The 25,281-nt window shown below is 41.5% G+C and overlaps 1 protein-coding gene across 1 annotated transcript in view; it reads left to right on the top strand.

The window, feature by feature from the left end:
• PCSK1 (proprotein convertase subtilisin/kexin type 1) overlaps positions 1 to 10,279 on the top strand; it is a 29,188-nt gene extending 18,909 nt beyond the window's left edge. The window contains 6 exon segments of the mRNA XM_014309925.2: positions 2 to 33; positions 998 to 1,231; positions 2,385 to 2,542; positions 4,001 to 4,134; positions 5,721 to 5,882; positions 7,390 to 10,279. Of these exon segments, the coding sequence (XP_014165400.1) occupies positions 2 to 33; positions 998 to 1,231; positions 2,385 to 2,542; positions 4,001 to 4,134; positions 5,721 to 5,882; positions 7,390 to 7,746 (1,077 nt within the window). The 3' untranslated portion in view covers positions 7,747 to 10,279.
• Positions 10,280 to 25,281: the final 15,002 nt, after the last annotated feature.

Here is a 25,281-nt window from a genome sequence, read left to right as displayed (position 1 = left end):
AGCAGGAATTTTTGCTCTGGCGCTGGAAGCAAAGTAAGATGTCACACCATGACCTTTGAAACTTCTTTCTCTCAATCACCCCACTGCCTTCCACAAAATGCCTGTTTTAAGAGGCACTACCTCATACTGCAGCTCCACTTTTTGTCAGTCAGACTTGCTCAGGCTGATGACTAAAAATAAGCAGCTACTTGCCCCAACACGTTCCTAGAAAAGCAGAACCAATGTGAATAGATAATGATGACTGAGGAATATTTTGTGTGTTGGCAACAGCATTTACTGATTTCTGGTCAGATGCACCTAAAAGTGAGCGTGCACATGGATTCAGGAGAATGTGATTTGAAGACAATGGGCTGCAGGAGTTTAAGCTAAGCCTCAGCCAATTTACAGAAGAATTTCTGCCAGTGATAAGGCATAAAAGAGAAGATGCCCAAGCTTGTCTGTCAGAGCAGGAAGGGAGTAGCCAGGTTTGGATGCTGCAGAGCAAGTAGTGAGAATTTAGGCCTTGAGGAAGCTAAGGACAGGACAATGACTTTTGCTCACAGAAAACACTTTAGTACACAGGTTTAATGCTCGTATCATGTAGATTCAGCTCCATTTTCTACTGCACACCCCTTTGGTGACGTGAGCCTACATTAAATATTAGATATTAAAATTAGATTTTTTAAAGGGTAGAGTGAGTCACAGATGGAATCAAATAACCAGCTTTCAAAGCCCAGGTTCTAAAAAGATGGGTAGAAAATTGTAGTGTTGCTAGCTAACTTTGAATGACTGAATTGTTTTGGAGGATTCACTCTACTCTTGCTAGATACCTGTTCTTCATGGACACAGAATTCTTGTCTGCCCAGAGCAGTATTGTGAGGTTAAGTGCAAAATGTTATGGGTTATAAAGCAGTGGGATGCCATATGCATTCAAAGCACGTTCTGTTTGAGTCTAATAATTGAGAGAAAAATGATAGATAGCCCTGAAACAACTAACCAGGAACATTTTTCCAAACAGCCCAGATCTAACATGGAGGGATATGCAGCACTTGGTAGTGTGGACCTCAGAATATGATCCGCTGGCTGGAAATCCAGGATGGAAAAAAAATGGAGCAGGACTGATGGTCAATAGCCGATTTGGGTTTGGGCTACTTAATGCCAATGCCTTGGTGGATTTAGCTGATCCCAAAAGATGGAAAAGTGTACCAGAAAAGAGAGAGTGCATTGTCAAAGACAAGAGCTTTGAACCCAGGTAAGGATTTGCAGTTACTTATTGTAATAAAGCCTGAAGAATCATATTCTTCACAGATTGCTCTGAAAAGGAATAAGGGACTTCTTTTGATTAATTTAGCTTTGTCAGACTGTATTCCCCAGAGGCAGGCAAGCAACATTGCTTCTTGGTCTGTTTTTTTAGTGCAAGACTGATGGAAATTACTAGCATGAAGCCTTAACAAAGACTAAGATTATTATGTCTGCTTGTGCAGACAGTGTATAAAAGAATGATACTGTGAGGCTGAGCCCAATCAGCAAGGCTGTGAATTTTTAGACAACCATCAGAAGAGAGATAAAAAGATACTGATGTCTCACAAAGATTTTTTAAAAATAAAAGTGTCTGTAATGGGTCTTAGCAATTCTTCTCCTGTGACAGGCTTGTATATGTTGCAATCAAGGTGATATATTTAACTTTAGTAATGTCTGCAGCATTTCTCTTATGAAACACAAATGTGTCAAAGGCTCACTGAAAAGTCTTATGAGCCACATGCCAACAGCACAGTGAGCCTGAACAGATAGATTAATTGTCATTAGTCCTTGAACTGTTTAATCAATAAGGATATCTAGACCCTTTTTGTCTCCGCACATTGGCATACAGATTTTTATCCAGAAAAAAAATATCTATTTCAAAGGCTGAAATTATACCATGTGGCTGTAACAAAGGTCTGTCTGCAGAAACATATTGCAGTGTTTTGGAGAGTCACTGCTTGGTAATCTTGTTATTTATGCTATTTCACTATCAAACTGTTTTTATGGACTCTGTCTGTTTCACAGAATGTTGACCCACTACTGATGTATGCCACACTTGCTATTTATGTATTTTTATTCAGTCCTGTATGTTACATTATGAAAACAAAGATCCCATGATACTTACAGTTATTTATGTGGAGATTTAGAAACCCATTCTGTTTGGAAGTAATGGGAACTGTGCAGAGAAAGCTATGCAGAGTCTCTCTATGTGCAGAGCATGAACATTACCTTTTTTTTATTGAGAGCAGACATTACCTTTTTTTTATTGAGCTGGCATTGACTCTTCTTTCTTCATCATTCTGAAATGGCTGTTAAACATGCCATTCATGACCCAGAATCAAGAGTCCCTGTGGGTAATCAAAAAACTACTTTAATTTTGACAGATTATTAAGAGCAAATGAAGAAGTGATTATTGAAATTCCCACAAAAGCCTGCGAGGGTCAAGAGAACTCCATTGCATCTCTGGAGCATGTGCAGCTCGAGGCCACAATTGAGTATTCCCGTAGAGGTGATCTGCATGTCACTCTGGTTTCTCCATCAGGTACAGGAGGAAAAGACACATTTTATTTGTGTTGCCGTAGTGTGTAACATTTACTTCATGAAAAAAAAATGTGGTTTTCAGTGGTTAAAGAGAGCTAAATATATCATTGGGCAACTCCAGTGAGGATAAAATATCCAGGCAGCGATAGAGACCCCTCTTCAACCTTCACCTGTGCTGGGCTCTTTTGGTGGAAAGAGATTTGAAAATCATACTTCAGAAAATGAAGGCACAGAACATTTTCGCAGAGGCAACTGGACCTATGAAACCTCAGGGCTCCTGGCAGACAGCAGATTATAGATCAATAATTCTTATCAGACTTCCTGTGATTTAGCAGACTAATGGAAAACTGAGGATATCTGATTCCTTAGGTTTTATTTAATGTGTCTCCCCATTGGTGTATTTAAAAAAACCAAAGTGTTTCTGTTAGGTACCTTAGTACAACTGTACTAAATGAGCTAGAATATGGCAAGCTTTCTTGGCAATGTCCTGAAACAACATAATAAGACAAAAAAAAAAGAGGATAAAGAAATATTATAAGCAACTAAGAGTAAAGTCTGTTAGATCAACTGGTATTAAAAGGAAAAAAAAGACAGGCTTTCACGTATGAATTTAAATATCAGGCTGATTTAATTTTTCTGTTTCTAGGTAGCAATCATCAAGTACTACTGCCTCCACTGCACTATCATTTTGCTTTCATGGTTAAATTGTTTTCCCCTTGTTTCTTGCTGCTTTTCTACTTTCCTGCAAAGCATTAGTAGCAAATGTATGTCATTCTTTTTCTATATTTATGGTGTAACCTTTAAATATATTTATAAATTGTGACAAGGATCCTTGGGGCTTCACTGCTCCTTATTATGTAAATATTTCTCCCTTGCTTTTTTTCTTATACATAAACAAGCCAAACAAATTTTCTCCTGTGCAGTAGGACCTCTTTTGCTGCAGAAATGCTTTATGAGCTGCAGCATTTTTGTAATAATAACAATGCAAATGCATATTTTTCACCCTGTTGGACGACCAGGCTGTAGCAATATGCATCCACTCATGAAAAAAAAACCCTGAACCAGTGAAGAAATCATGACAATACTGTGGTTTCATAATACTGCATGAGTTTTACCTTCTAAACTTCCATTTCAGAAGTTTCTTGAACAGCTCATCGGTGGGAAAGACTGGTCGTGCCTGACATCTTCTCCTTATGCTTCTTTTATGTGCATTCACTACCTTTTCGTGCCAGAGATAGAACACTGAACAAGATGTACCTTCTTGGTGTGACCTAACAGCTTGTGCACTCCTAAGCACTGCTGCAAAAATAATTACAGGAGCCACTGCTAAAGGAGGCACTGCTGAACAGTGTATTTTCCAGGTCACCTCTGCTCTAGGCAGTGTGCAAAGCTGACAAATATGAAAAGTAGGAGCAGGCAGCGCATGGACAATCAGAGTGTTGATCTTGTACCCACACAGGGACCAGCACTGTCTTACTGGCTGAGAGAGAGAGGGACAAATCTCCCAATGGCTTCAAGAACTGGGACTTCATGTCTGTCCACACATGGGGGGAAAATCCAGCAGGCACCTGGATTTTAAGAATTACTGATATGGTGAGTATGCCTGTATGCTAACTAGCTGTGTTTGGGAGCTGAAACAGATTAAATGATCACTCATCACTACAAAGCTCGTTGAGTAATGAGCCTGCTCATTAAGCAAGCTAAATGAGAGGTTATTTAAGATATCCAGCTGGGTTAAGGATTAAAGAAAAAAGGTCAGATTTTCTTGTTCTTTATCTACATGCAAAGCACCATTCTCATTTCACTGCCTGTTTTTTTCATGACATGCCTGTTTTTTTCAGACACACATCACCAAAATTAATCACTTTATGAAGTTTTCTGTGATTCTTGGATTGAAATATGAAATAAAATGAACATCTGGTTAACTGGAAATTCTTTTTTACAGAAAAGAACACAGCATAGATCTAGTCTTCTCTTGATCCATGCGCATAGCTTTCATTAACTGAGAACCTTTCGAATTAATGATTTTTTGTGTGGATCTCAGTGATCTATTCTGATGTATACATTCCCCTAATTTCTTGCTGAGACTATCTGGTGCTGAACAACGTTTAAGGATTAAAGCTAAGTAGTCTACAGATATGAAATAAATCAGTTTACTAAAGCTACCTGGGGAATATGGATTACAACAGCAAGACACCAGAATTAAACTGCTTGGTAGGCAACTGAAAAATAATTCCCTTCAAAGAGACAGTGATCAAGACACTCATCTCATTGAAGTTGTCTGTTAATAAGCTTGTCCTTAGGGGTCAGATCTTGCCAAAAACTGAAAGCTTCCTGCTAGACACTGAGCCTTCAGCCCCTATTGGCCTCAAATTGTAAACAGGAGGGTGTTGCCAAGAGCTGAGCAGATGAACAAGCCACCAGGAGTAAATATTACTATCAGCAGCGTAGCGTTAATGCTGCAGGCTTATAGATAGCCCCATGGTTACAGATATCTTGCTCTTTGAATGCATTTTTGTGGAACAAAGTTAAGAGGAGCATTTTGTTTGTAAATTAGCTCTCATTTCAAGTGAGAACTTCCTGAAACTTACAATAAAGCAAGATTTTTGTCCTCAAGGCATAATACACTCTTTCCTGACCTTTTAGGTTTTTTTCTCTAGTTTTTTCTCTAGTTCTCTCTTCCACTTTCCACTTCTACTTCCACTTCTGTTTCTATTGCCACCAAAATTTATAAACAAACATTTGCTGCTTGCTTCTGCACACTGTATTTCAGATTGCTGTTATACACCACATTATAAAAAAGAATAGTATTTCACATTATCATTTCCAGTGGTAACTTTCATAAGGAAATTACCAAGGAACAGCCTAGTGAACAAGTTCTAATAATGCAAAATACTACTTCAATAACTTCTAGCATTCTGTGTTATGACCAAATTCCATTGATGCTTACATGATGAATTAATAATTATGTTGCATCAAAATGTGAATATTTTGAGTGGTTAAGCTATTGTATTAAATCTTCTACATCTGGGGGTTTTGTGCTTATGAATCATACTCCATAGGTAGGTTTTGAAAGCCTGATAATTTGCTTTGGTTGCTTCTGTGTACTTTGCATTCAAGTGTCTATTTTGCTCTTTTATGTCCTGAGAGCCTATTCTGATGCCACGCTTATTTTTCAGTCCAGACGAATACAAAATGAGGGGAGGATTGTAAATTGGAAATTGATTTTGCATGGCACTGCTACCCAGCCTGAACACATGAAGCAGCCACGTGTGTATACATCCTACAATGCTGTGCAGAATGACAGAAGAGGAGTGGAAAAGATGACAGATCTTGTAGAGGTAGAGTTATGTTGCATTTATTCCTTACATGTTTTTCAGTTTATAAGTAATTGTTGGTTTTTTGGTGGGTTTATTTGTTTATTTTTTCTTTTTTTGCCTAGTAAGAAGACACATATTTATTTTGTATTCATTTCATCTAACTCCTGATTGGTTTTGAGTGCATATCATAATTTTGCTCATGTCAACAACTCATATTTTTATGAGTCTCTCTTTCAAATTGCAAAATATAAGGGGTTTGGGATGATAACAGGAAATTGCTCCCAAAGCAAGGAAACCTGTGGCTAATGCAGTTGAGTGGTGGAAGGAGGGAGGAAGACACCTCTGAGAGACACACTAAATTTATGTAATTCTACTGAGAACAAGTGTCACATTCTAAAGGAACTTTGCCTGCTGGAGTGCTTCCAGTGAGTTTGCAAGGAATTTCAGGAACAAAGGGCTTGAGGAAAATCAGGGACTCGCTGATTCAATAGGCTTGGCCCAGTGGATCTGTTGCTGCCAGATCCTTTAGCAGTCCCTGTTTACCCTACAGATAAGAGTGCTCTAAAAATACAACAAGGCAGGGTGACCCTGGGTTTCAGGATGCACAGGATGGTAGTAATGCACATTTTCATAGTGCTTGATTACATCAACAGCATCAGAAAATAATCCCATCACATCAAATTGTCTCCCCATTAAGTAATTAGGACATCCATAAAGCACAGATAGTTTAACCTTCCTCAGACAAGTTATGAAAGGTGAGTGTGATAATGGTCTCTAAATCCATTACATAAATGTCCCCAGGTCTGCCAGCCATGAGCAAAAAAACAAATTGGAAGGAAGTAAAAGTGGATTCAGCAGGTGCTGTAGGAGAAAATGGGTGGACATGGTAAAAATTACATGAAGATAAAATGAGTGTTCGGTTAGAAATGCAGTTCTGGTTTGAATGAGGAAGCTCCGCAGGCATATACTAGTATTGAAATAAGATTATGCCTCTCATCAACTGCTCTGTGAACCTGTACTTGGGATTAGCCTTCCAAGGTCTCTTAGGTATGTGTTATGCTCACCCATTTGTCATACTTCACTGCCTTTTTCTCAGGTGAGCTAATCCACAGAGAAGGTTTCAGGGAAACACTGGTTCCATCCTTTTCCTAAGAGTACAAGGCACAATCAGAACTGCCATCACCACTGCACATATGTTTCCTTCATTTAGAGTGCTAAACAACCAGAATTATCTCCTAAGACTGAGACAAATACTGGTATAAAATGATGTGTTGTATCCTGCCAAATGGAATCTGAATTTATAAATGCTTATATTGCAGGAGGATTTGATATTTTTTACAGTGTAGTCCTTTCAAAAGTTTGTTTTGGTTGACAATGGTCTACTTGTTTTCTAGATGCCCAAGTGGGTCCTGAATAAAAAAATGACATTTTCCCACACATAGGTAGAGATCACCAACCAGAGCAAGCCTTAATCCAGTCAGTCTTTCATTGACACCTGACCGTTTTTTCATGCTAATCTGTATTCTAGGACCATACCACACTGGAGAGCCTGAGTGAAAAACCCAAGGCCACAGAACACACCAGCAGTGACAAAGCAGAAGATAAAACCCCATCAGAAGCCATGCTGCATTTACTGCAAAGTGCTTTTAGCAGACAGATGGATCAGAAGCAGCTGCCAAAGAAGACTGCAAGTGAGAAGTTAAACATTCCATACGAACACTTCTATCAAGCCCTCAGAAAATTGAACAAGCCCTCCCAGTTAAGAGGCTCAGAAGAAAGTCTGTACAGTGACTACGTTGATCTTTTTTACAATGCCAAACCTTACAAGCACAGAGATGATAGACTGCTGCAAGCGTTAGTTGATATCATAAATGAAGGAAATTAACTGTAGGGTATGGCACTGAGTTGGAAATATTCGTTCTCCCTACCTGTAGTTTTTTTTCCAAAGTCTGTGTACGCTCTAGTTGTGTGATTGCTGCTTTGATTGCTTCATATTTAATACAAATATCAAGGAAGGGAAAAAACGGGTGTGAGGGGATAAGACAGGAAAATTACACTTTTTAGTATTATCTTTTTTCAAAACATTTCTTCAGAGTAGATTTGCCCCCTCAGGCATGAAATGCAATAGTACTCCCCTGAAAACCCTAATACACTATTTTAAACTATTTTCACATTGCTTATTCTTCCACCCTCTTCACTTCAGCATGCAGTAGGATTCAAAACCTGAATTCCAAGCAGTTTTGAACCAAACTGCCAAAGCTATGGGGATATATTCTCATCCATGGATTTGTCATTAATATTGCAGCCTTTGTTATATTTGTCATTTATTCCGATTTAATACTTGCAGCCATCACTGCTTCTGTTCTAGGTGTTTTGTTCCTCCTCCAAACAATGCTCCCTTGCCCTTCTGTTCTCCTGTAGAGGAACATCTGGGAGGCTGGGGTTGGACTGGGGCATCAGTGAACATTGATGAAGTTATTCACAATTTAGACTACAGACAGAAACACACAAATAAAAAAAGAGCCCCTGCAGAGGCATCCCAAACCATGGGATGGCATTCCCTCCAGCAGGCTTGGAACTTACCCCAGTGAAGTGCCTGAATTATGAGCCTGGTTCTTCTAGGCCCTATGTGTTTAATGCGGGCAGAGTCTCACTTCAGAGCACTTGGCTTTCTCTTCATGAGTTATGCACCACGTGATGGAGTACTGATCTGTTTGTGCCAATTATTTGAGTTTTGGGCTCCAACCTCCTACTGTGGAGCCTCAGTCAGGTCTCCAAAGCAGTACAAATCTGCCTACATCTGCAAGCAGCCAGGCCAAGGGGAACAGAGAGGCTAGCTGTTGCAGAAAAGTCCACCCAAAGACTCTAAAATTCCCAAAATATCTAGGAAGATGAGGCAAAATTGTCTGAGATCAAAAAAAAAAAAATAGTACCCTGAGAAGGGTGAGCATGGAATGTGGAGTGGGAGGAAGAGGTTGAGGCAGAGGTGGCTGTCAGAAAGCAACTCGGGTGAGCAACCCCCTAACATTAGCAGTTTTCCACACATACCTCTTTAATGAGAGTCAAAATTATATATTATTTTGCTTCTAATAATTGGGAATAAAAAAAAAGCCATGTTGGAGGCTCAGAAAAGCTAGGGGATCTAGAACAAGGAAATGAAGATTCCTAGGGGATAGTTATCTCATTGAAGTACTAAAGAAAGCCCAAAAAAGTGCTGACTGCTTTTTACTTTTCTTCCTTTTGCCTACTATTGAAATGTGTTTTGCAGACTCTAGAAATATTTGATTAGATTCTTTCTCACTGTCTATTCCTTAAAATTACAAAAATGTCTCTTAAGACAGGAATTTTACATTTTGCTAATAATCCATCAGTTCAAATAAAAGTTTTTCAAACTTCACAGTAAATCCTGTAATTTAAAGGTAAACCTATTTACTGTAACTAATTAAGAATTCTGTGGAAAAAAAGACTTCTCTAAAGACAACCTTGAAAATTTTCTTACCAAATGTAAGATTTAAAAAATATTCTTTGTGGTGTCTTCATGCCTGTCTTGGGCTTAGCCTGCCTTTTTGCCAGTTTTAAGGATTCTTTAATATTCTTCTAGTCAGCAGTTGAAGGATAATATCTCTGCTACTGAATGCTGCTTGTACTGAATCACTCCCTCTCTACTAAGAAATTTGCTTAGGAAGAGAAGTCTTAAAAAAAAAAAAAAAATCCTGCAAGTCCAGATCAGAAAGCTTTCCCTTTGCCGTCCTTTCCATGCAAAAGCTTTCTGGCAATGCATAACTAATGAACAAGCAAACCATGAAAATTTCTAATTGCTGCTATTACAGAATGAGAGCACTTATTTTCACTAATGTTTAATTTTCAGAATAGACTCATATAGCAAGGTAAGGGCCACTTTTAGTCCTGTGCAATGAAGCTTAGAGGCTGGTTCCCTCAGATAACAACAAATTTAGCCAGTCCTCATTCAGGTATATTACAGGGAGGAAAGTACTAACAACACTCCATCAGGCCTTGAAAGAAATGTTCAGGTTAAAAGGGTGGGAAACAAAAGACCCTCCTTTGTTTTTAGATCAGTTCCTATGCTGTAGCCAAAGTTTCAACAGATGACAAGTTTAAAATCTCTCTTTTGAATGTTTCCAACCCAGATCAGCTTGTACAGGAGTAAATTATTTTTATTGTTAGTCTTTCCTTGGTGCCTGTGTGGGTTTTGTGAAAAATGTAAAAGTAAAAAAAAAAAGTTTTCTCTCAGAATTTTGAATTATATTTTCTTTACAGGTATTTATAATATAGCAAAGATTTTATTGAACAGACAGAATTTTAAAAGGCATAATAAATTATATTGAAGAATCAGATTTTTCTTGAGAAAGAGACAATTTCATCCAATAAACGTATTTTTTAAAAGGCATGTTACAACAGCAACTGCAACATGTATGTGATGTGATGTTAAAATTTGTCTACTAGTAGCATAATACAATGTGTTAGCAGAGCTCAGTGTGTGGTCTTAACATTTGTAAAGAAAACAGTAAGATAAAGTTAAGCTATTGACTTAAAAGGAATGGGAAATTGAGTTTAGGTTGAAAAATAATGGTTTGCGGAAATAACCAGGATTGGGTGGAAAGAAGTGTGGAATGTACTGAGAATGAGGGCTTCCAAGGGATCTCTTCAGCGGTAACACTCACTTGTTTCCTTCTCACAACAGCAGCCAAGTAAGGTTTGCTGTGGACATTACTGACAGCAGCACTGTCTGTAATTCCGACAGTTAAAAAAATTCTGCCTGTTTAATACACAGATGTGTGTGTCAGAAGCACTAAAATGAAATAATAAAGCAAAAATATTCAGGAGGTCAAGGTAAACACAGGGTCTTCACTTCCTTGCATGAAAACTTGTTGAAATAATTGTTGTTCCCTCCACCACTACTCACATTTCAAGCCAGCAGAGAAAAGAGCCCTTAAACTTTCGTACACTGTACATACTGTAACCAACTACCTCTCAATTACAAAATCTGCTTTGTCAAATGCCCTAAGGATAATTAAAACACTCTTAATGTGATTTCAATGGACACATTCCCTTATAGAGAAATACTTACGTTAAATGTACACAGAAAATTGATTTCTGAAGTAGCTTTAAGAAAAGAGAGAAAACTAAGCCTAAATTAGAGCCAACTACCTAGCTTCCACACTAAACAGTATTTTTTCTCTCAAGTTGACTGGCTTTTGAAATGCTGCATTTGAGCTTTCTACCTTCACCAGCTTAGTTTTCCAAGCAGAGTTTCTGATAAGTCACACCTTGTAACTCCAAACTTGTTAATTTAGTTTTCAAATGAAGCGTCCTCTTTCTTACCTCTCCCTCTCCTCTTCACTCTGAAAACAAACATAAACATTTTCAGTAAATAGAAGGCTAATTTAAGAGAGAAAAGGGAAGACTTACAAATAAAATGCTAACTCTAGTATTTTTTATTGAATTATCTTAGCGTCATAGATTAAATGAGGATGTGGTCTGTTTGTTAAAAGAGCACATTCACGGGAAGGGGAAACACCTGATTGTTGATTTTTTTTTTGCGCATAGATCATACTATGGAGGTGACAGCCACAATTAACTCCTTGTGCATCAGAGCATCAGGAGGGACTGCACTGCCCCTGAGAGTCTCTTTCTGCAACATTAAGCCACCCTCTGCCACTGCAGTTTTCCATTTGTAATCCTCCAGAAGAAAAGTTGGCATCTGAGTTAGTACAGCTCTGAAAATAATTATAGAAGAAAAATTACAGGGAGAAAAATAAAGACTTATTATACAACACAGAGTACCGTCATAGTCTAAACCCTTTCTGTTTGATCAAGTATTTCCTTTCAGGAAGTCCATTTTCAAAGCTCTGAGGGACCATTCCATTCACAGCAGTGTTTTAGAAAAGGAAAACTCTAGAAATGTGTATTTTGCTTGGAATCAATTGGCTATCTAATATTTCTAAATGCAGACTGAAAAGGTTCACACTCCAACCACTCTAGGCACTAATAAAGCTAATTTCTGTGAACATTCTTCTATTTAATTACACAAGTACCCATTAAAAATATCACTTCTCCTACTGCTATTTGTGAGAATAATGTTATCAGAAAGAATGAGAAATTTTGTTTCCAGCAATGCACTTAATGTCTACTGGAAAAAAAATACATCTAATATGTTCCAAGTCCCACTAAGATACCAAAGAAAAATAAATAGATAATATATGAAAGTGGGTGGTTATCAGGAAAATATATCTTAATATTTATACCATTTCAGCTATTTGACTGCCTCCAATCAAATGTAGCTAAGCATGTATCTCTTTCTTTCTGATGTCATATTCTTTTCTTTCCCTAAAACAAATGCATTTTTTGCATGCAGAATTTTGTTTGACTATGGCCACATTATCAGCCAGTGTTTCAAACCATAAACATGCAGCATAATGCAGTGCCATATATTCTGATAAGGAAGTGCACTTAGGATCAGGGGTGTGCAGCTCTGCCTGTGCTGCTGCTCAAAGGGCTCATGTGAAACAGATCCATAAAGGCTGGGAAAAAGAGGAGAGCCAAATGCCAGCCCTATTAGACCCAGAGAATTAATTCCCCTCTTCAGAATAACGTTGGTGGGGTGCAGAGCACCATGAACATCCATGATGTCAGGACAAAGTTTGGCCCCACAGTGCAACAGGGAGCTCAGCTACTTCCACCCTCATTCACTGTTCATAAGAGACATATTGAAAACTGAGGGTTTAGTATGAACTCAGCTATGAGCTTCTCCTCTTTTACACTGTATTTCTATTACCTCACTTCAGAGAGGTGCACCACCTTTCAATGAAACGTTTTGGAAAACACCAGTAGTTATTAAAAACAACACTTCACCCAGGAGTTTCAGGCATCAAGCTGTCTGAATGCAGTTCATTGCTTGCACTTTTACGTAGAAAAATACACACACATGCATATGTACTCCATGCATGTACAACTCTATGTAAAGTCGCTTTGATGCTGGAATGTAGCAACTCTTAGCAGGAACAGCAAGAAGGAAGAAGCTGCAGAACTAATTTGGTAAAACAGAGTTTAAAGATAAATTTCAGCTTGGATTTTCCATCATAGTGGTATTAATAGTGAAGGTTGTTTTGGAGTGGGACAGAAGGGAGACTTGCTTGTTTGGCTGTGCCTTTAGCAATTGGGGGTGAAGAATTTCCCAAAGAATTCTGTACTTTTGCAATTGATCTAACAGAAAAATAACTCTACTGTTATAATGCAAAAGATTGCTATAATTCTGCAAGGGGCTTTGAACAGTTGAGACAGTTAAATATTACTGGCTTTGTAACACAGCCAACAAGTGTGTATTGGGCACTGCAAACACTGGATCTTGAGTCTCTAGCAAAAGCATTGCAGTCAAAATTCTTTCAAGACTTTGAGCTTAGAATTTGAAGCTTTTCAGGAAGACGAATTCATAATACCTTGAATATTTATTTGTATTTACTTTAAAATTAATAGACATAGCCTCCTCTAGAGCATCTATAGGTTCCAGAGGTCATTCTGAGTCACACTATGGAGGAGACTGTCTGTCTCCAGATATATACAGCAATTGTGAATCACACTCTCCATTCAGGCACTGAATTTATGTGTCTACAGTTAGGCTGTGTTAATGTCGCCCTCATCTCTTCCTCCTTCTGGCTCCCAGGATGGTGCTGAGCCATGCTGAGTCCACCTTTTGTAAAGCTGGGCTGAAGCTCTTGCCCTGTGTGTTCAGACAATGGAGCATTCCAGTCCACTGATGGCTCCAGAAAATTTTCGGGGATCTCCCACTGCTGCCCAAGATTGTCTATGCAATTGTATTGTTCTCCTTCCTCAATCCCCTAGGCTTGAGAAAAATCAATTCAGAAAACAAAAGGCATTCTTGGCTTTAGAAAGTCATTAAAGCACAGGTTGCATGTGATGCAAAACCATTAAGCCTGCACTTAATCCTATTTACTTGCTTAAATCAGTCTCCGTCCTGTCCTAAGTGCGTGTATGGGATCAAGTACCTCCCTGAACACTTGGCTGAATCAGAAAGGATTACTCTTGCATGGTACTTCAGCACGGAACAGGGGGGATGTGATGCTAAAGTTCTGCTCAATTACTGCAAATACCTCCTTGCAATCCCATATTGAGTGAGTGAGTCATGCCTGGATTTCCATACACTGTGCCACCAACTCTCATGAGCTGCTTACATTGCAGTGTACTGAGTTTCAACCTGGCATGGTGAATCACCTTCCCTCTGGGAAATGCGTGCAAAACCTTCTTTATTAGGGAAACAACACTTGCAGAGCCCCTGACAGGCATCATACATTTGGAGACCTTAATTCCACACAGTCCTTAATAAACATGCCATATAATAACTTCACATCCTTAATAAACATGTCAGATGTTCAGGCATTTCACACCTGTGTGACCTTGCTCTTTGAAAGCTCAGGGAATGCTCTCCATTTATAAGAAGCTAGACGATGAGCAGTGTATTATAAAAATTCATTTGTTTTCATATTATGGAGCTGTACAGATGCATTGAGAACAGTCAGAAGACAGATGCTCTGTTATTAATTTTGAGTAATTCTGCAAGGCTCACTCTGAATGCACTCATATACCAAGAAATGAAAACAGATGAAAATTATTTGACTTCGGTGTTATTCCACGGCAGCTGAAAAGAAAGAGATGGCAGTTTGGACACAAAGCCAGGCAAGAAAGAGTGCGTTTTGTGCATTTTGTGCTTTTCCATTCTCTTCATTCAAACAGCTCTGTTACAGTACCCTGGCTTCAAAGGACAAATTTTAGAGATCTTCCTGCTGCTCATGCTGATGAGTCAGATATTGTTTGTTTTGTGACAGAATTAATTGTTTTCTTGAACTCTCATGTCTCTCTTTCTATCAGAAGCCTAATCATAAAATCCAAAGCCCAGCATTTCCAGCTATTCAAGGTTCATCAGCTCTGCAGTTTGTGTTAATGAGCTTGGTTCTTTGAATTCACCCCTGCAATTTTATACTAGATGAGAGCCTAAGCCATTATCCATTTTTGGGAGCAGTCATCAACATTTACTTACCTTTAGAAATGATGAGAGTTTACCTTTCTCAGAAAAGCTAATGGCAATTTCCTCAGCTGAGCTTGTTGCGCCATTCAAAAACACTACAGACGCCTATCAGAAGCATGACCACCACTCACCATGCTTGCTGATGGAAGGGTCTGTCCTTACAGAAACTTTTAAAAGAAGCAGAGGGAAGGAGGGCCAACTTTCCTTATCTTTCAGTGGAAGCCCAGAAACGAAACCCCTTCAGATATATTTTAAAACCCAGCCTATATTGCACCTCCCTGAAACAAAATATCCATCCATGGATTTCCAACTGTGATTATGCACTGAACTAGATGAATGTTCTTTAGCTCAAAGTCCAGGCTCAGCTTCCAAATGTCTTGTGTTTGCATCTGCACTGTGTGGAGTCATACAATTAGTTTCCCTGTGTGTGGGAGTAAGAGTGGAAAAGGAAGAGATTTGATTTACTGCATTGCACATAGCATTGCACCTGATGTCTAGATCACCCTGCCCCATCATCTCCTCTTTTCCTGAGTCACAAGTGGAGCTCATCAGCTCAGGCATTTTGTTTTCATCAGCAGTACTGCTGTCCCCCAGTAATAACCAAATTATGAACAAGATTAACAGCCTCCTGGGATTTAGACATTTAAAAACAGCAAGGATTTTGCTCCATGGAGGCTGCCCTCAACCCTCTTAGCCTTCACCCTCAGTGAAGGGTGGAGTGAAATTAATGACAAATTTGATGGAGTGGAATTAATGACAATTAATTCAGTATCTCATGCATTTAATTCTCATTACCATCACTTGGATCTACACATAGTTTGCAAGATTTGCAGGTCCCATAACATATGGGCATATGATGGTTCTCTTGTTCCAAAGCAGACTTCAGACTGTAACTAACCTGAAAAAAAATCCTTAGGACCAGAAAGCTGTAAAACAGCCAAAGCTGTTGGATTTGAAACAGAACTACCCAGCTTGAAGGTAGTGGTCATTGTCCTCTAGAATTGCCAATAATATACACAAACACACGTGGATATATCTCTACATAAATCAGTGGAAAATGTAAAAAGGTAAGCATCACTAACTGCTGTCTTGAGTAGCATTAATTTTCCTTTGGTGACAATGCTTCACACTTTTTTGTAGACAGCAAACGGAGACCAGAGTGGCAGAGCCCTCCTGTTCCAGCAGCTGTCATGGTGTTTAACTTTTTCCAGCCCACAGGTGGCCAGGAGAAAAACCACAGAATCACAGAATCATGCTGAGTTGGAAGGGGCCCATCAGGATCATTGAGTCCAAGCCCTGGTCCCATGCAGGGTATCCCAAGAGTCACATCATGTTCCTGAGAGCATTGTCCAAATGCTTCCTGAGCTCTGTCAGTCTTGGTGCCATGACCTGGGGTGCCTGTTCCAGGGCCCAACCACACCCTGGGGGAAAACCTTTCCTGGTATCCAACCTTGTTGGGAAGGATGAAAGCTTGACAAGAAAGTCACACAGATATGTATGCTTAGCAGAAAGATTTTTGAATGTAGAATCTGATAAAGGAATAGAGATGGAAGCAAGTTTTGATATAGAAGAAAAGAATTGCTGAGCCAGTCTTACTGGATACCAAGAAGGCAAAGGGTATGTTAGTTAGAAGGGGTTTTTATGGCTTAGAGCAAAGGATAAACCCGCCTCACACAAGATGTTTTTACCAAGCAGAAACATATCACAGGCAAACAAGTCAGCAAATATTGCGAGTAGAAAAAAGGTCTCAGAATTTTCCACTACAGGAAAACTTAAAAACAACTTCTAGCTTAAACTGTAATGTACTAACTTTTAGTGATTGGAGAATAGTAACATGAATATGGTAATTATAGTAGTTATGATAGGCTATAGGTAATAGTTAAGGTATAGATTTGTTCTACTGTATTAAGATGCTAAGAAAAGGAAAGTCTAAAATGCCATATAACAAAAACCAAAGGGTCTCCAGGCCTGCCTGTGGCTGGAGCTGACAGCTGTAGGCACAGGCTCTGTCACCAAAAACCCTGGACTGCTGTAACATCTTGGATGGAATAAACTGCATTGTGAAGAGTTCCACATCCCTCATTTGGCTCTTACACAACCTAAACCTCCCCCAACTCAACTTCAGGCCATTTCTTGGAGTCCTGTCACTGGTGTCAGAGAGTGAGCAGATTGGAACCTGCCCCTTGCAAGGATATTGGAGCCCTAGTGAGGTCTCTCCTCAGTCTCCTCCAGCTGAACACACCAATGTCCTCAGAAACTCCTCACCTTCAGGCTCTTCATCATCCTCATGGCATCCTTTGGTCTCTGACAGTTTAATGTCATTTTTATATCATCATGCCCAGAACTGCACCCAATATTCCAGGTGAGGCTGCCCCGGCCTAGCGCAGAGCAGGACAATCCCTGACTGGCCTGGCTGGCCATGCTGGGCCTGGTGTCCCCAGGACAGGGATGTCCCTGCTGGCTCCAGGGCACTGCTGGCCTGTGTCCAGCTGGCCATCAAACAGGATTTCCAGGACCATCCCAGGGGCAGAATCCAGCACCTTCCCTTGTGGAACTTCACACAAGTGGTGATTGTCCAGCCCTTTAATTTGTCAAGGTGGCGTCTGCAAGAGCCTCTCTTCTTTTGGGGCAGTCAACAGCTCCTCCCAGCTTAATGCTGCTGTCAGACTTCGTGTACCTTCCAGGTCTGCATTCAGGTAATTTCTGAAGATGTTGAAAAAAACCTGCCCTAAGATGGAGCCCTGCAAAACCCCACTAATGACAGGTGACCACTCTGATGTTACTTAATTCTCTAGAACTCTTTCCTCCCAACCCATGAGCCAGCTGCTCACTCATCACATGATGTGTTTATCCAGCTGTGGGATGGATATTTTGTCCAGAAGGATCCTGGGAAAGACAGTATGGAAAGCTTCACTGAAATCCAAAAAGATTACATTAGCTGGTTTCCCTTGATCCACAAGGAGAGTTATCTTACTGTAAAAGGAATCAGGTTTGGCAAGCAGGACTTTCCCCTCATAAAGCTATGCTGGCATTGTTCTTCAGGTGTTTTTCGATACCTCCCAGATAATCTTCTTCATGATTTTACCAGACAGTGAAATGAGACTGACAGGCCTGTTGTTTCTGGGGTTTTCCTTCTTGCCCTTCTTGAAAATCACAACAATGTTCACCCACTTCCAGACATCTGGGACCTCTCCAGTTCCTGGCTGCTCAAAAATCATAGAGGGAGGCTTTGGGATGACATCAGCAGCTGACGATTCTCAGGCAAATCCCATCAGGCTCCACAGACCTGTAGGGATCCTGTTGGAGCAGCAGATCCCACATAAGGGTCAGCTGGGAGTTTATTGTTCTTGCACCTGTGGTCTTCCAGCTCAGGGCACTGAGACTCCTCTGGTCCATCATCCATATTGAAGGCAGAGGTAAAGAGTGTTTTAAACACCTCTGCCTTGTCTGTCTCAGTTTGTGAGGTGACCATCCTCATCCTGGAATGGGGTAATGTTATTTTCTACATTGGCTTTTGTCATTAATATATTGGAAAAAAACTCTTGTTAGATGAGCACTAGCACTTCAGCTAACCAGAAAAATAACACAGGTGGGGGCAGGATCACCTTTTGTTTGCCCTGAAGAGGGGAAGGCTGAGTCATCTTCCCATGTTTAATAGCTTATTGTGCCGTCTGTGTGACTGCTGTTCAAAAACCTTCTGATCTGGGGTAATGCTTGGCATATCCTCAGTAGTGCTGCTGACAAATAAGGTTGCCCAGAAGTCCCTCAGCCAGATTAAAATGTTATTTATGATTTTTTTTTTATTTGCTTCAGGTAATACATGAATTCCCAGCACTGCTTTCCTCTGCTAGAAAAAACTTTGGCTTTATCCTGACAAACACTCCTGGAACAAGATGAAGCTGGCTGCAGGAGACAGCTGGCAGACAGGATTTGTGTGACAGCGCCTGCACTGAGCAGACCAGAGCTGGAGCAGAATGAAGCAAGAAGAAGAGTGAAAAGGGTGCAAGAGACCTGCATGGATGAACAAGGAACTCCTGCCATTATGCAATAGCAAACAGGAAATACACAGGAGATGGAAGCAGGGTCAGGCCACTTGCAATGAACACAAAGAGATTGTCAGAGTAAATGGAAATGAGACAAGGAAAGCCAAGGCCCATCTGGAATTAAATCTAGCCAAGGATGTCAGGAACATGCCAAAATTCAACAAAAGAAATGCAGGGTCCTGCAGCTGGGCAGGAATAACCCCGAGCACCAGCACAGGCCAGGGTGCTCTGCTGGCAAACAGCTCTGCAGAGAAAGACCTGCAGGTCCTGGGCGACAAAGAGCTGTCCCTGAGCCAGCAGAGCGTCCTGGGGACAAGGAGGCCAAGGGGATCCTGGAGTGCCCTTGGGAGAGCATTGCCAGCAGGTCAGGGAGGGATCCTGCCCCTCTGCCCAGCCCTGGAGGCACCTCTGGAGGGCTGTGTCCAGCTCTGGATCCTCAGGGCAGGAGGAACACAGAGCTCCTGGAGCAGGGCCAGCAAAGGCTGTGGGGGTGAGGAAGGGCCTGGGGCATCTCCCTCACCAGGAAAGGCTGGGGGAGCTGGGGCTGCTCAGCCTGGAGAGGAGCCCAGCCCTGAGAGGGGCCTCATCCCTGGGTGTCCCTGTCTGCAGGGAGGTCCAGGACCTGCTCTGTAGGGACAATGGGACAAGAGGAATGGACAGGAATTGATACCCAGGAAGTTCCACCTGGGCATGAGGCAGACCTCCTTCCCTGTGCAGTGACTGAGCCCTGAACAGACTGCAAGAGAGGCTGTGGAGTTTCTCTTCACTGGAGATATTCCAGAACCTGGACACAACCCTGTACCACATGCTCTGGGATCACCCTGCTGGAGCAGGGAGGTGGGACCAGATCACCCACCGTGGTCCCTTCCAACTGGACCCATCCTGGGATTCTTGGATTCTGTGAATGACTTGCTTTCTTCTGCTCTTAACAGAAAGGCTGCCAGCTGGGAGCTGCCAGCTTCCAGAGCTCTTTCTCCCTGGATGCTGCTCAGCAGCTTCCTTGACATGTCTGCTTTCTGCTCAGGACAGGCAGAGAAACCCACATCCCACTGCTGCCCAGACACAGAATAATCCTCACTGCCTTTGCTGCTCCTCTGCAACAACAATCTGCAGTTTCGAACAGACAGGTCCCTCCACTGAGGGGATTACGTACGTTTTCTCTGTCATTACAATTTACTCAGATTGCACTTAATATTCTGAAATATTGAATTTCCACGTACAATACGGCCCAAATACATTGGAAAAGGTCCCATCTTCCTTGCTCAGCAGACAAAGCTGTGGTTTTAGTGTTCTCAGCTGCCTTTTGCTTTCCTTTGCCTCCTTCCTATGCTTCCCCACCACCTTTTCAAAACTCTGCTTTTCCCAATCTGTTCTACTGCAGAGAAGCTGCAGCACTTCCAGGCTTTTCCTGGAGACTGAGCTACCCAGCTCCTTTCCCACTACTCTCATCTGAATTCCAGCTGCAGCAGGGATGTGCAGGATGAGCACGATGGTGGGAATTAATTGCCAGTATGGTGCTAGGACCCAGAGGTGTTGGAGCTCCTCGTTGGGCAGTGCAGATGTCACTGAAGCATCTTTACAGCACAGCCTGGCCTGTGATAATTTGTCAGCTCTCCTGCTGAGATAGCTTCCCATGTTACCCTTTCCTAGGTTTCCTCTTGCTGGATTGATGTTTACTTTGCCTGCAATTCCCCCAGGTTTCTCTTTATTAAATTCTGCTTTCCACCCATGTGCTTTGTGCCTTTTGCTTTTCTGTGCCTGTGATTCTGGTGTCTGTTGCTTTGCATTAATTTGCAGCCCTCGCCAATTCTAACTAATCCTTCCAAGTATCAAATCTCATTACTCTCTGCTTGTTTCTTCTTCTGAATCATAGATGAGGGTGTTAAAATAGAGCAACTCCTGACACCTATCCCTGTGCCATTGTATTATACAAACACTCTCCAGTTTTCTATATTGTCACCTATCATTTTGTTCTGGTCCTTCAGTCAACTTTGAAATGAGAATGTTCCTTCCAAGCCTGATTTACATTAATTTATCAGAGAGGAATTTCGTCAGTGTGTCAAGTGTTTCACTACAGTCCAAGTCTGGTTGGTTTTGCTCTCCTGCAACAGTGCCCTCTAGTGCTTTCTTTGGCTTGGATCCTTTCAGAACAAAAACATCAGTGATACTGCCAGGCAACACTTGTTGCTCACTGCTCAGCGTGTTTTGGCCTTCTGAATACCTGGTGGTACAAAACACTGTGTGCAATCTAGGTTTCACTTCTCTGCTAAGACCCTGACAGTCTTTTTATAGTGACAAAGTTCATCTGCTGCAATTATCTGGTACAGGGTATTGTTTCTTAAGCACGACCTACTACAGGAGTAATATTTTCAAGGAAGCATGGGAGCAGAGGAAAACACAGATTTCAGATAGCTGTTTGGTTTTCATCTTGTTCAGCTGCAAACCCTTAGATGTGTTCCTTGCTGTTTCAGGTTACAATGTAAGAAAGCTTGGGTGGAAACGGAGCAAGGTAGGTTGGAAAGCAGCTTCTAAATATACGAAGCTGGTAAACAGATGTAAAATAAGAAAAGTTTCCTCTTTGCAGCTCACAGCTCACATTTGGTTGAAGGGTTTCCTGGTGCTGCTGGTGTTACTTGTCACTTTGTGCATTGCAGCTGGCTGTAGCAAGCCAGTCCCTTTCTCATTCTGCTCCTCCTGAACCTGACAGCAGCTGATCTGATGGGAGTGCCCATGCTGTCAGCAAATTCATCCTCCTGCCCTGGGGCAGTGCCAGCCTCCCCAGGGGTTGCAATCTTTATCAGGAGAGCCTTTATTTCTGGATAGACATGCAGTACATCAGAGGTACCAGATTTAACAGTGCACCCAGAATAATCATATTTTTGATGGCAGCTGTCCCCACTGAGTGACACAGAACTCTTTTAACTGGGCATAATTTTGTCCCCTGGTAGGGACTAATAAATAACATCATTTTTGAAGTGGAAGGGGAATTGGGGAATGTTTGTTTTGTGTTCTGGTGTGAGAAAATGTGGTGTGTTTTTCACAGTCAGCAATAAAAAACACCCTCAGGTCTTATTTTCCTAGTTAGCAAGAGGACTGTGTATTATAAAAACACTGACAGGTGCCTTCGTATTCAGCGTGCTGACACACCATGCAGAGCACTCAAGCTGCCTTGAAACTCATGGAACATGTTAAAACATTAAAAAAAATTATACCAAATAATTGGACAATTACGAATTACTGAGAATATCCTTCATTTTACCAGCAGAAAATTACACCCTTAACTGCGAAGATAATTTTGATAAAATCAACACTCTGGGCTATGAATTTATCAAGCAAGCAAAGGTTGATTACCATTACTTGATAAAAGCATCGAATTGTCAATAATAATGTAATATCAGCATGAAAACCTCTTGCTCTCTCTACTTAACAAATCATCTTATCTATTCGTACAACAATTGCAGCATACAAGTTAAAATAGTAGTCTTGATTTCACCATCAGTTAAATGGAGGGAAAAAACCAATATTACTGTGAAGAGCTGAAAAGCTGTTTTGTAGTTTTCATATTGCCTTGGGACCTTTGGAAGGAACTGCTCCCTTGCAGGAAAAGCACAGCACCTTTTTCTTCAGCTGGTCTAGGCCATATGTTTCAATTCTAATTGAAGCATGAACTTGAAATGAAGATGGCTGCCACCTCATCATTAGCTGCATGAAGTGTTCCCCCTGACTTCCCTAGGTTCATCAATGCCATGATTTTTTCCATCCTTTCATATTTCTCTATGGACAACAAGTCTCCCTCCAGCTGAAAACATTTTTTTCTTAGCCTCTACTTCCCCATTCCTAAATGAAACTCCCTCCATGGTAAAATGGATGTAATCCATGGTGCTTTACTGGGCAATGTATAACCACAGACTCATGGGATCACTGAGGTTGGAAAAGCCCCCTAAGATCCTCAATTCAAGCTGTTAAACCAGCACTGCCAAGCCCACCACTAAACCATGCCCCTGATCACGATGTTTATACAGTTTTTAAATCCCTACAGGACAGGTGACTCTGCCACTTGGCAGCCCGTCAAAAGGTGAAAGGCAGGTAGAGAATGAAAAAAACACTCGTAGTGGAGCACAGGCTTTGTAATCAGAGACAATGTACCATTTTTATTTCTGGTATATTTTATGTGTTTTACTTCCCCCAGTTTTAGCTTTGTTTGAGGTCAAGTACTCGCTCTGCATCACTCAAACATGAAAAAAACAGATAAGAATCTTCCTCATCATTAGGGAGTGTGAACTCAGTGACACTGGGCAAATGCTACTGAAATGCTGGCATTTAGAGTAGAGACTGCTGGAGCTGGTGCCTTCTGATCTCAAATCCAGCAGGGCCCAGATTCACTGTGCCAGCCAGAGGGACATCACCTCTCCAAACTGATTCCAAAGGGCTGAGAAGATGGGCACAAAGCCCACCCACAGGGCCTGGGGACACCAGAGAATCCCTCAGAACAAATCTGCTTGGAGGTGCCAGGACAGCCTTGCAATTGACACAGGGACTCAGAGCACCTGGAGCACAGCCCAGGGAAATATGCAACTGCAATCTTCCTCTGCAGGAAGAAGGACAACTTCTGCCTCTCCTCAGCTGCCATCCCTGTGACATCAGCTCTGCTGCCCTCTACCTGAGCAGAAAAACAATGAAAAATTTTCCTCAACAAACCATCCCTTGTAAAAGTGGGCAAGATCATTCTCATGATTCATTTGGTCTCCAGGCCTTGAAACGTACTGGGAGCTGTCTGTGACAGGATTGCAGGAGGGACACCGACCTGCTGCCACAGTTACAGAAACTGCCGAATGGTAGAATCAGCAGGAAAATCGAGTGAAGCTGGCCTGATCTTCTGTGCTCACAACTGGGCCCCACTCTCTGGTCACACTCCTGGCTTGGGTCCTCACCCAGCAGGGCCTGTGCTGGACAAGAGAGCAAACCAGAAAAGTCAGAGATGCAGATGGGAAAGAAAAGCCTCAAACTGACATTTGAAATAAGCACTCACTCAATAAGAAAATGGACTACATGCCCACAGCTCCACATTTCTGCAGGAGGGAAGAACGGAAAAAGGAGTGCAAAGAGCAGGAGGGATTGTGCTCACCCAGCTCATCACCAGGCTCGGAGCTCCATCTCATGGATGTTGGCCACCAGCAGCACTGGCCACTGGCCAAGGGGCCTGGAGGCCACCAAATCTCTCGGGCATCTGGAGCTCAGCAGGGCTCTCAGAGCCATGGACACACTTTTTCATGGCCTTATACTTATTGCTTTTTAACGGTATCCACTTTGCCTTTCTCAGCATTGAATCTCTCTTATATCCACGTTGGAGTCACTGATGGACAAAGCTGAACCTCTGGCAGGGCTGTCTGAGAGTTCCTCCTGCTCTGCCATGGCTCAGGGCTGCTTTGTGTCAGCCCAGTAGTGAATGGGAAAACATTTGTCATCTTTGAGGTGAGACGTTGCTCTGATCCTTCCAGAGGCACTGGGTCAGACTCAGACCTTCTAAAGATGTGCACTGTCTGTATGTCAGCTTTGAAATAGTCCACCCTAAATATCATGGTGCTGTAGGTACATCAGTTACAGCCTTTTCTTCAGAGAGAATCAAGACAAAGCCATGAGAGATTGGGATGGAGCCTCTATTCAGGCACCAGGAATAGCGATGGGGCAGAGGTCAGTGGAAAGCTGCTGGAGAAACACAGTGTATTATGGACTGCTCAATGTACATTTCCTGCAGAGGAAATATCCCAATGAAAAGAGATGTAAAAATCTGAGTTGATGTTCAAGGCAGTAACATGAGAGTAGTGGTGAGCATTGCTGACTTGGGGGCTTTATGGACAAAGTGAAGAAACCCTGCCCTGAGAAACAAAAGGTGTAATTTAATCCTCTGGACGCTGTCACTCTGGACAGTGAATATTCTTGAAGCACAGTCAAGCTAAATTGGCTGTAGTTCTTTAAGGATCATTTAAACACATCAATGCTAAACAATTTACAGAAGAATAAGAATCCAAAAAAATAAAAAAGCCATCCCTCTACAGAACTAATAAATGTGGAGAAGCTAAAGTTTTCTAATTAAAACAGAAGTTAATGGCAAACACCTAGGAAAGATTCAGCTGGCAGCATCCGGCAACACTTCCCTGGGTACAATGGCCTTTGGAGAAGATGCTGGAGCAAAGTTTGCACATCAAAGCTCAAATACTCCCCAAAAGCAGAACTCTCATTTTTACCACATGACAGAGATGTGTCTGACTGCCAACCAAGCCCTAAAGAAAGTAGCCACCTGGACCCTTTCCAAGAT

This window comes from Geospiza fortis, unplaced genomic scaffold, assembly GCF_000277835.1.
Source record: "Geospiza fortis unplaced genomic scaffold, GeoFor_1.0 scaffold208, whole genome shotgun sequence".
NCBI classification, from domain to species: domain Eukaryota; kingdom Metazoa; phylum Chordata; class Aves; order Passeriformes; family Thraupidae; genus Geospiza; species Geospiza fortis.
Note: the sequence above shows the minus strand (reverse complement) of the source record. Positions and strands in the feature narration are given on the sequence as shown.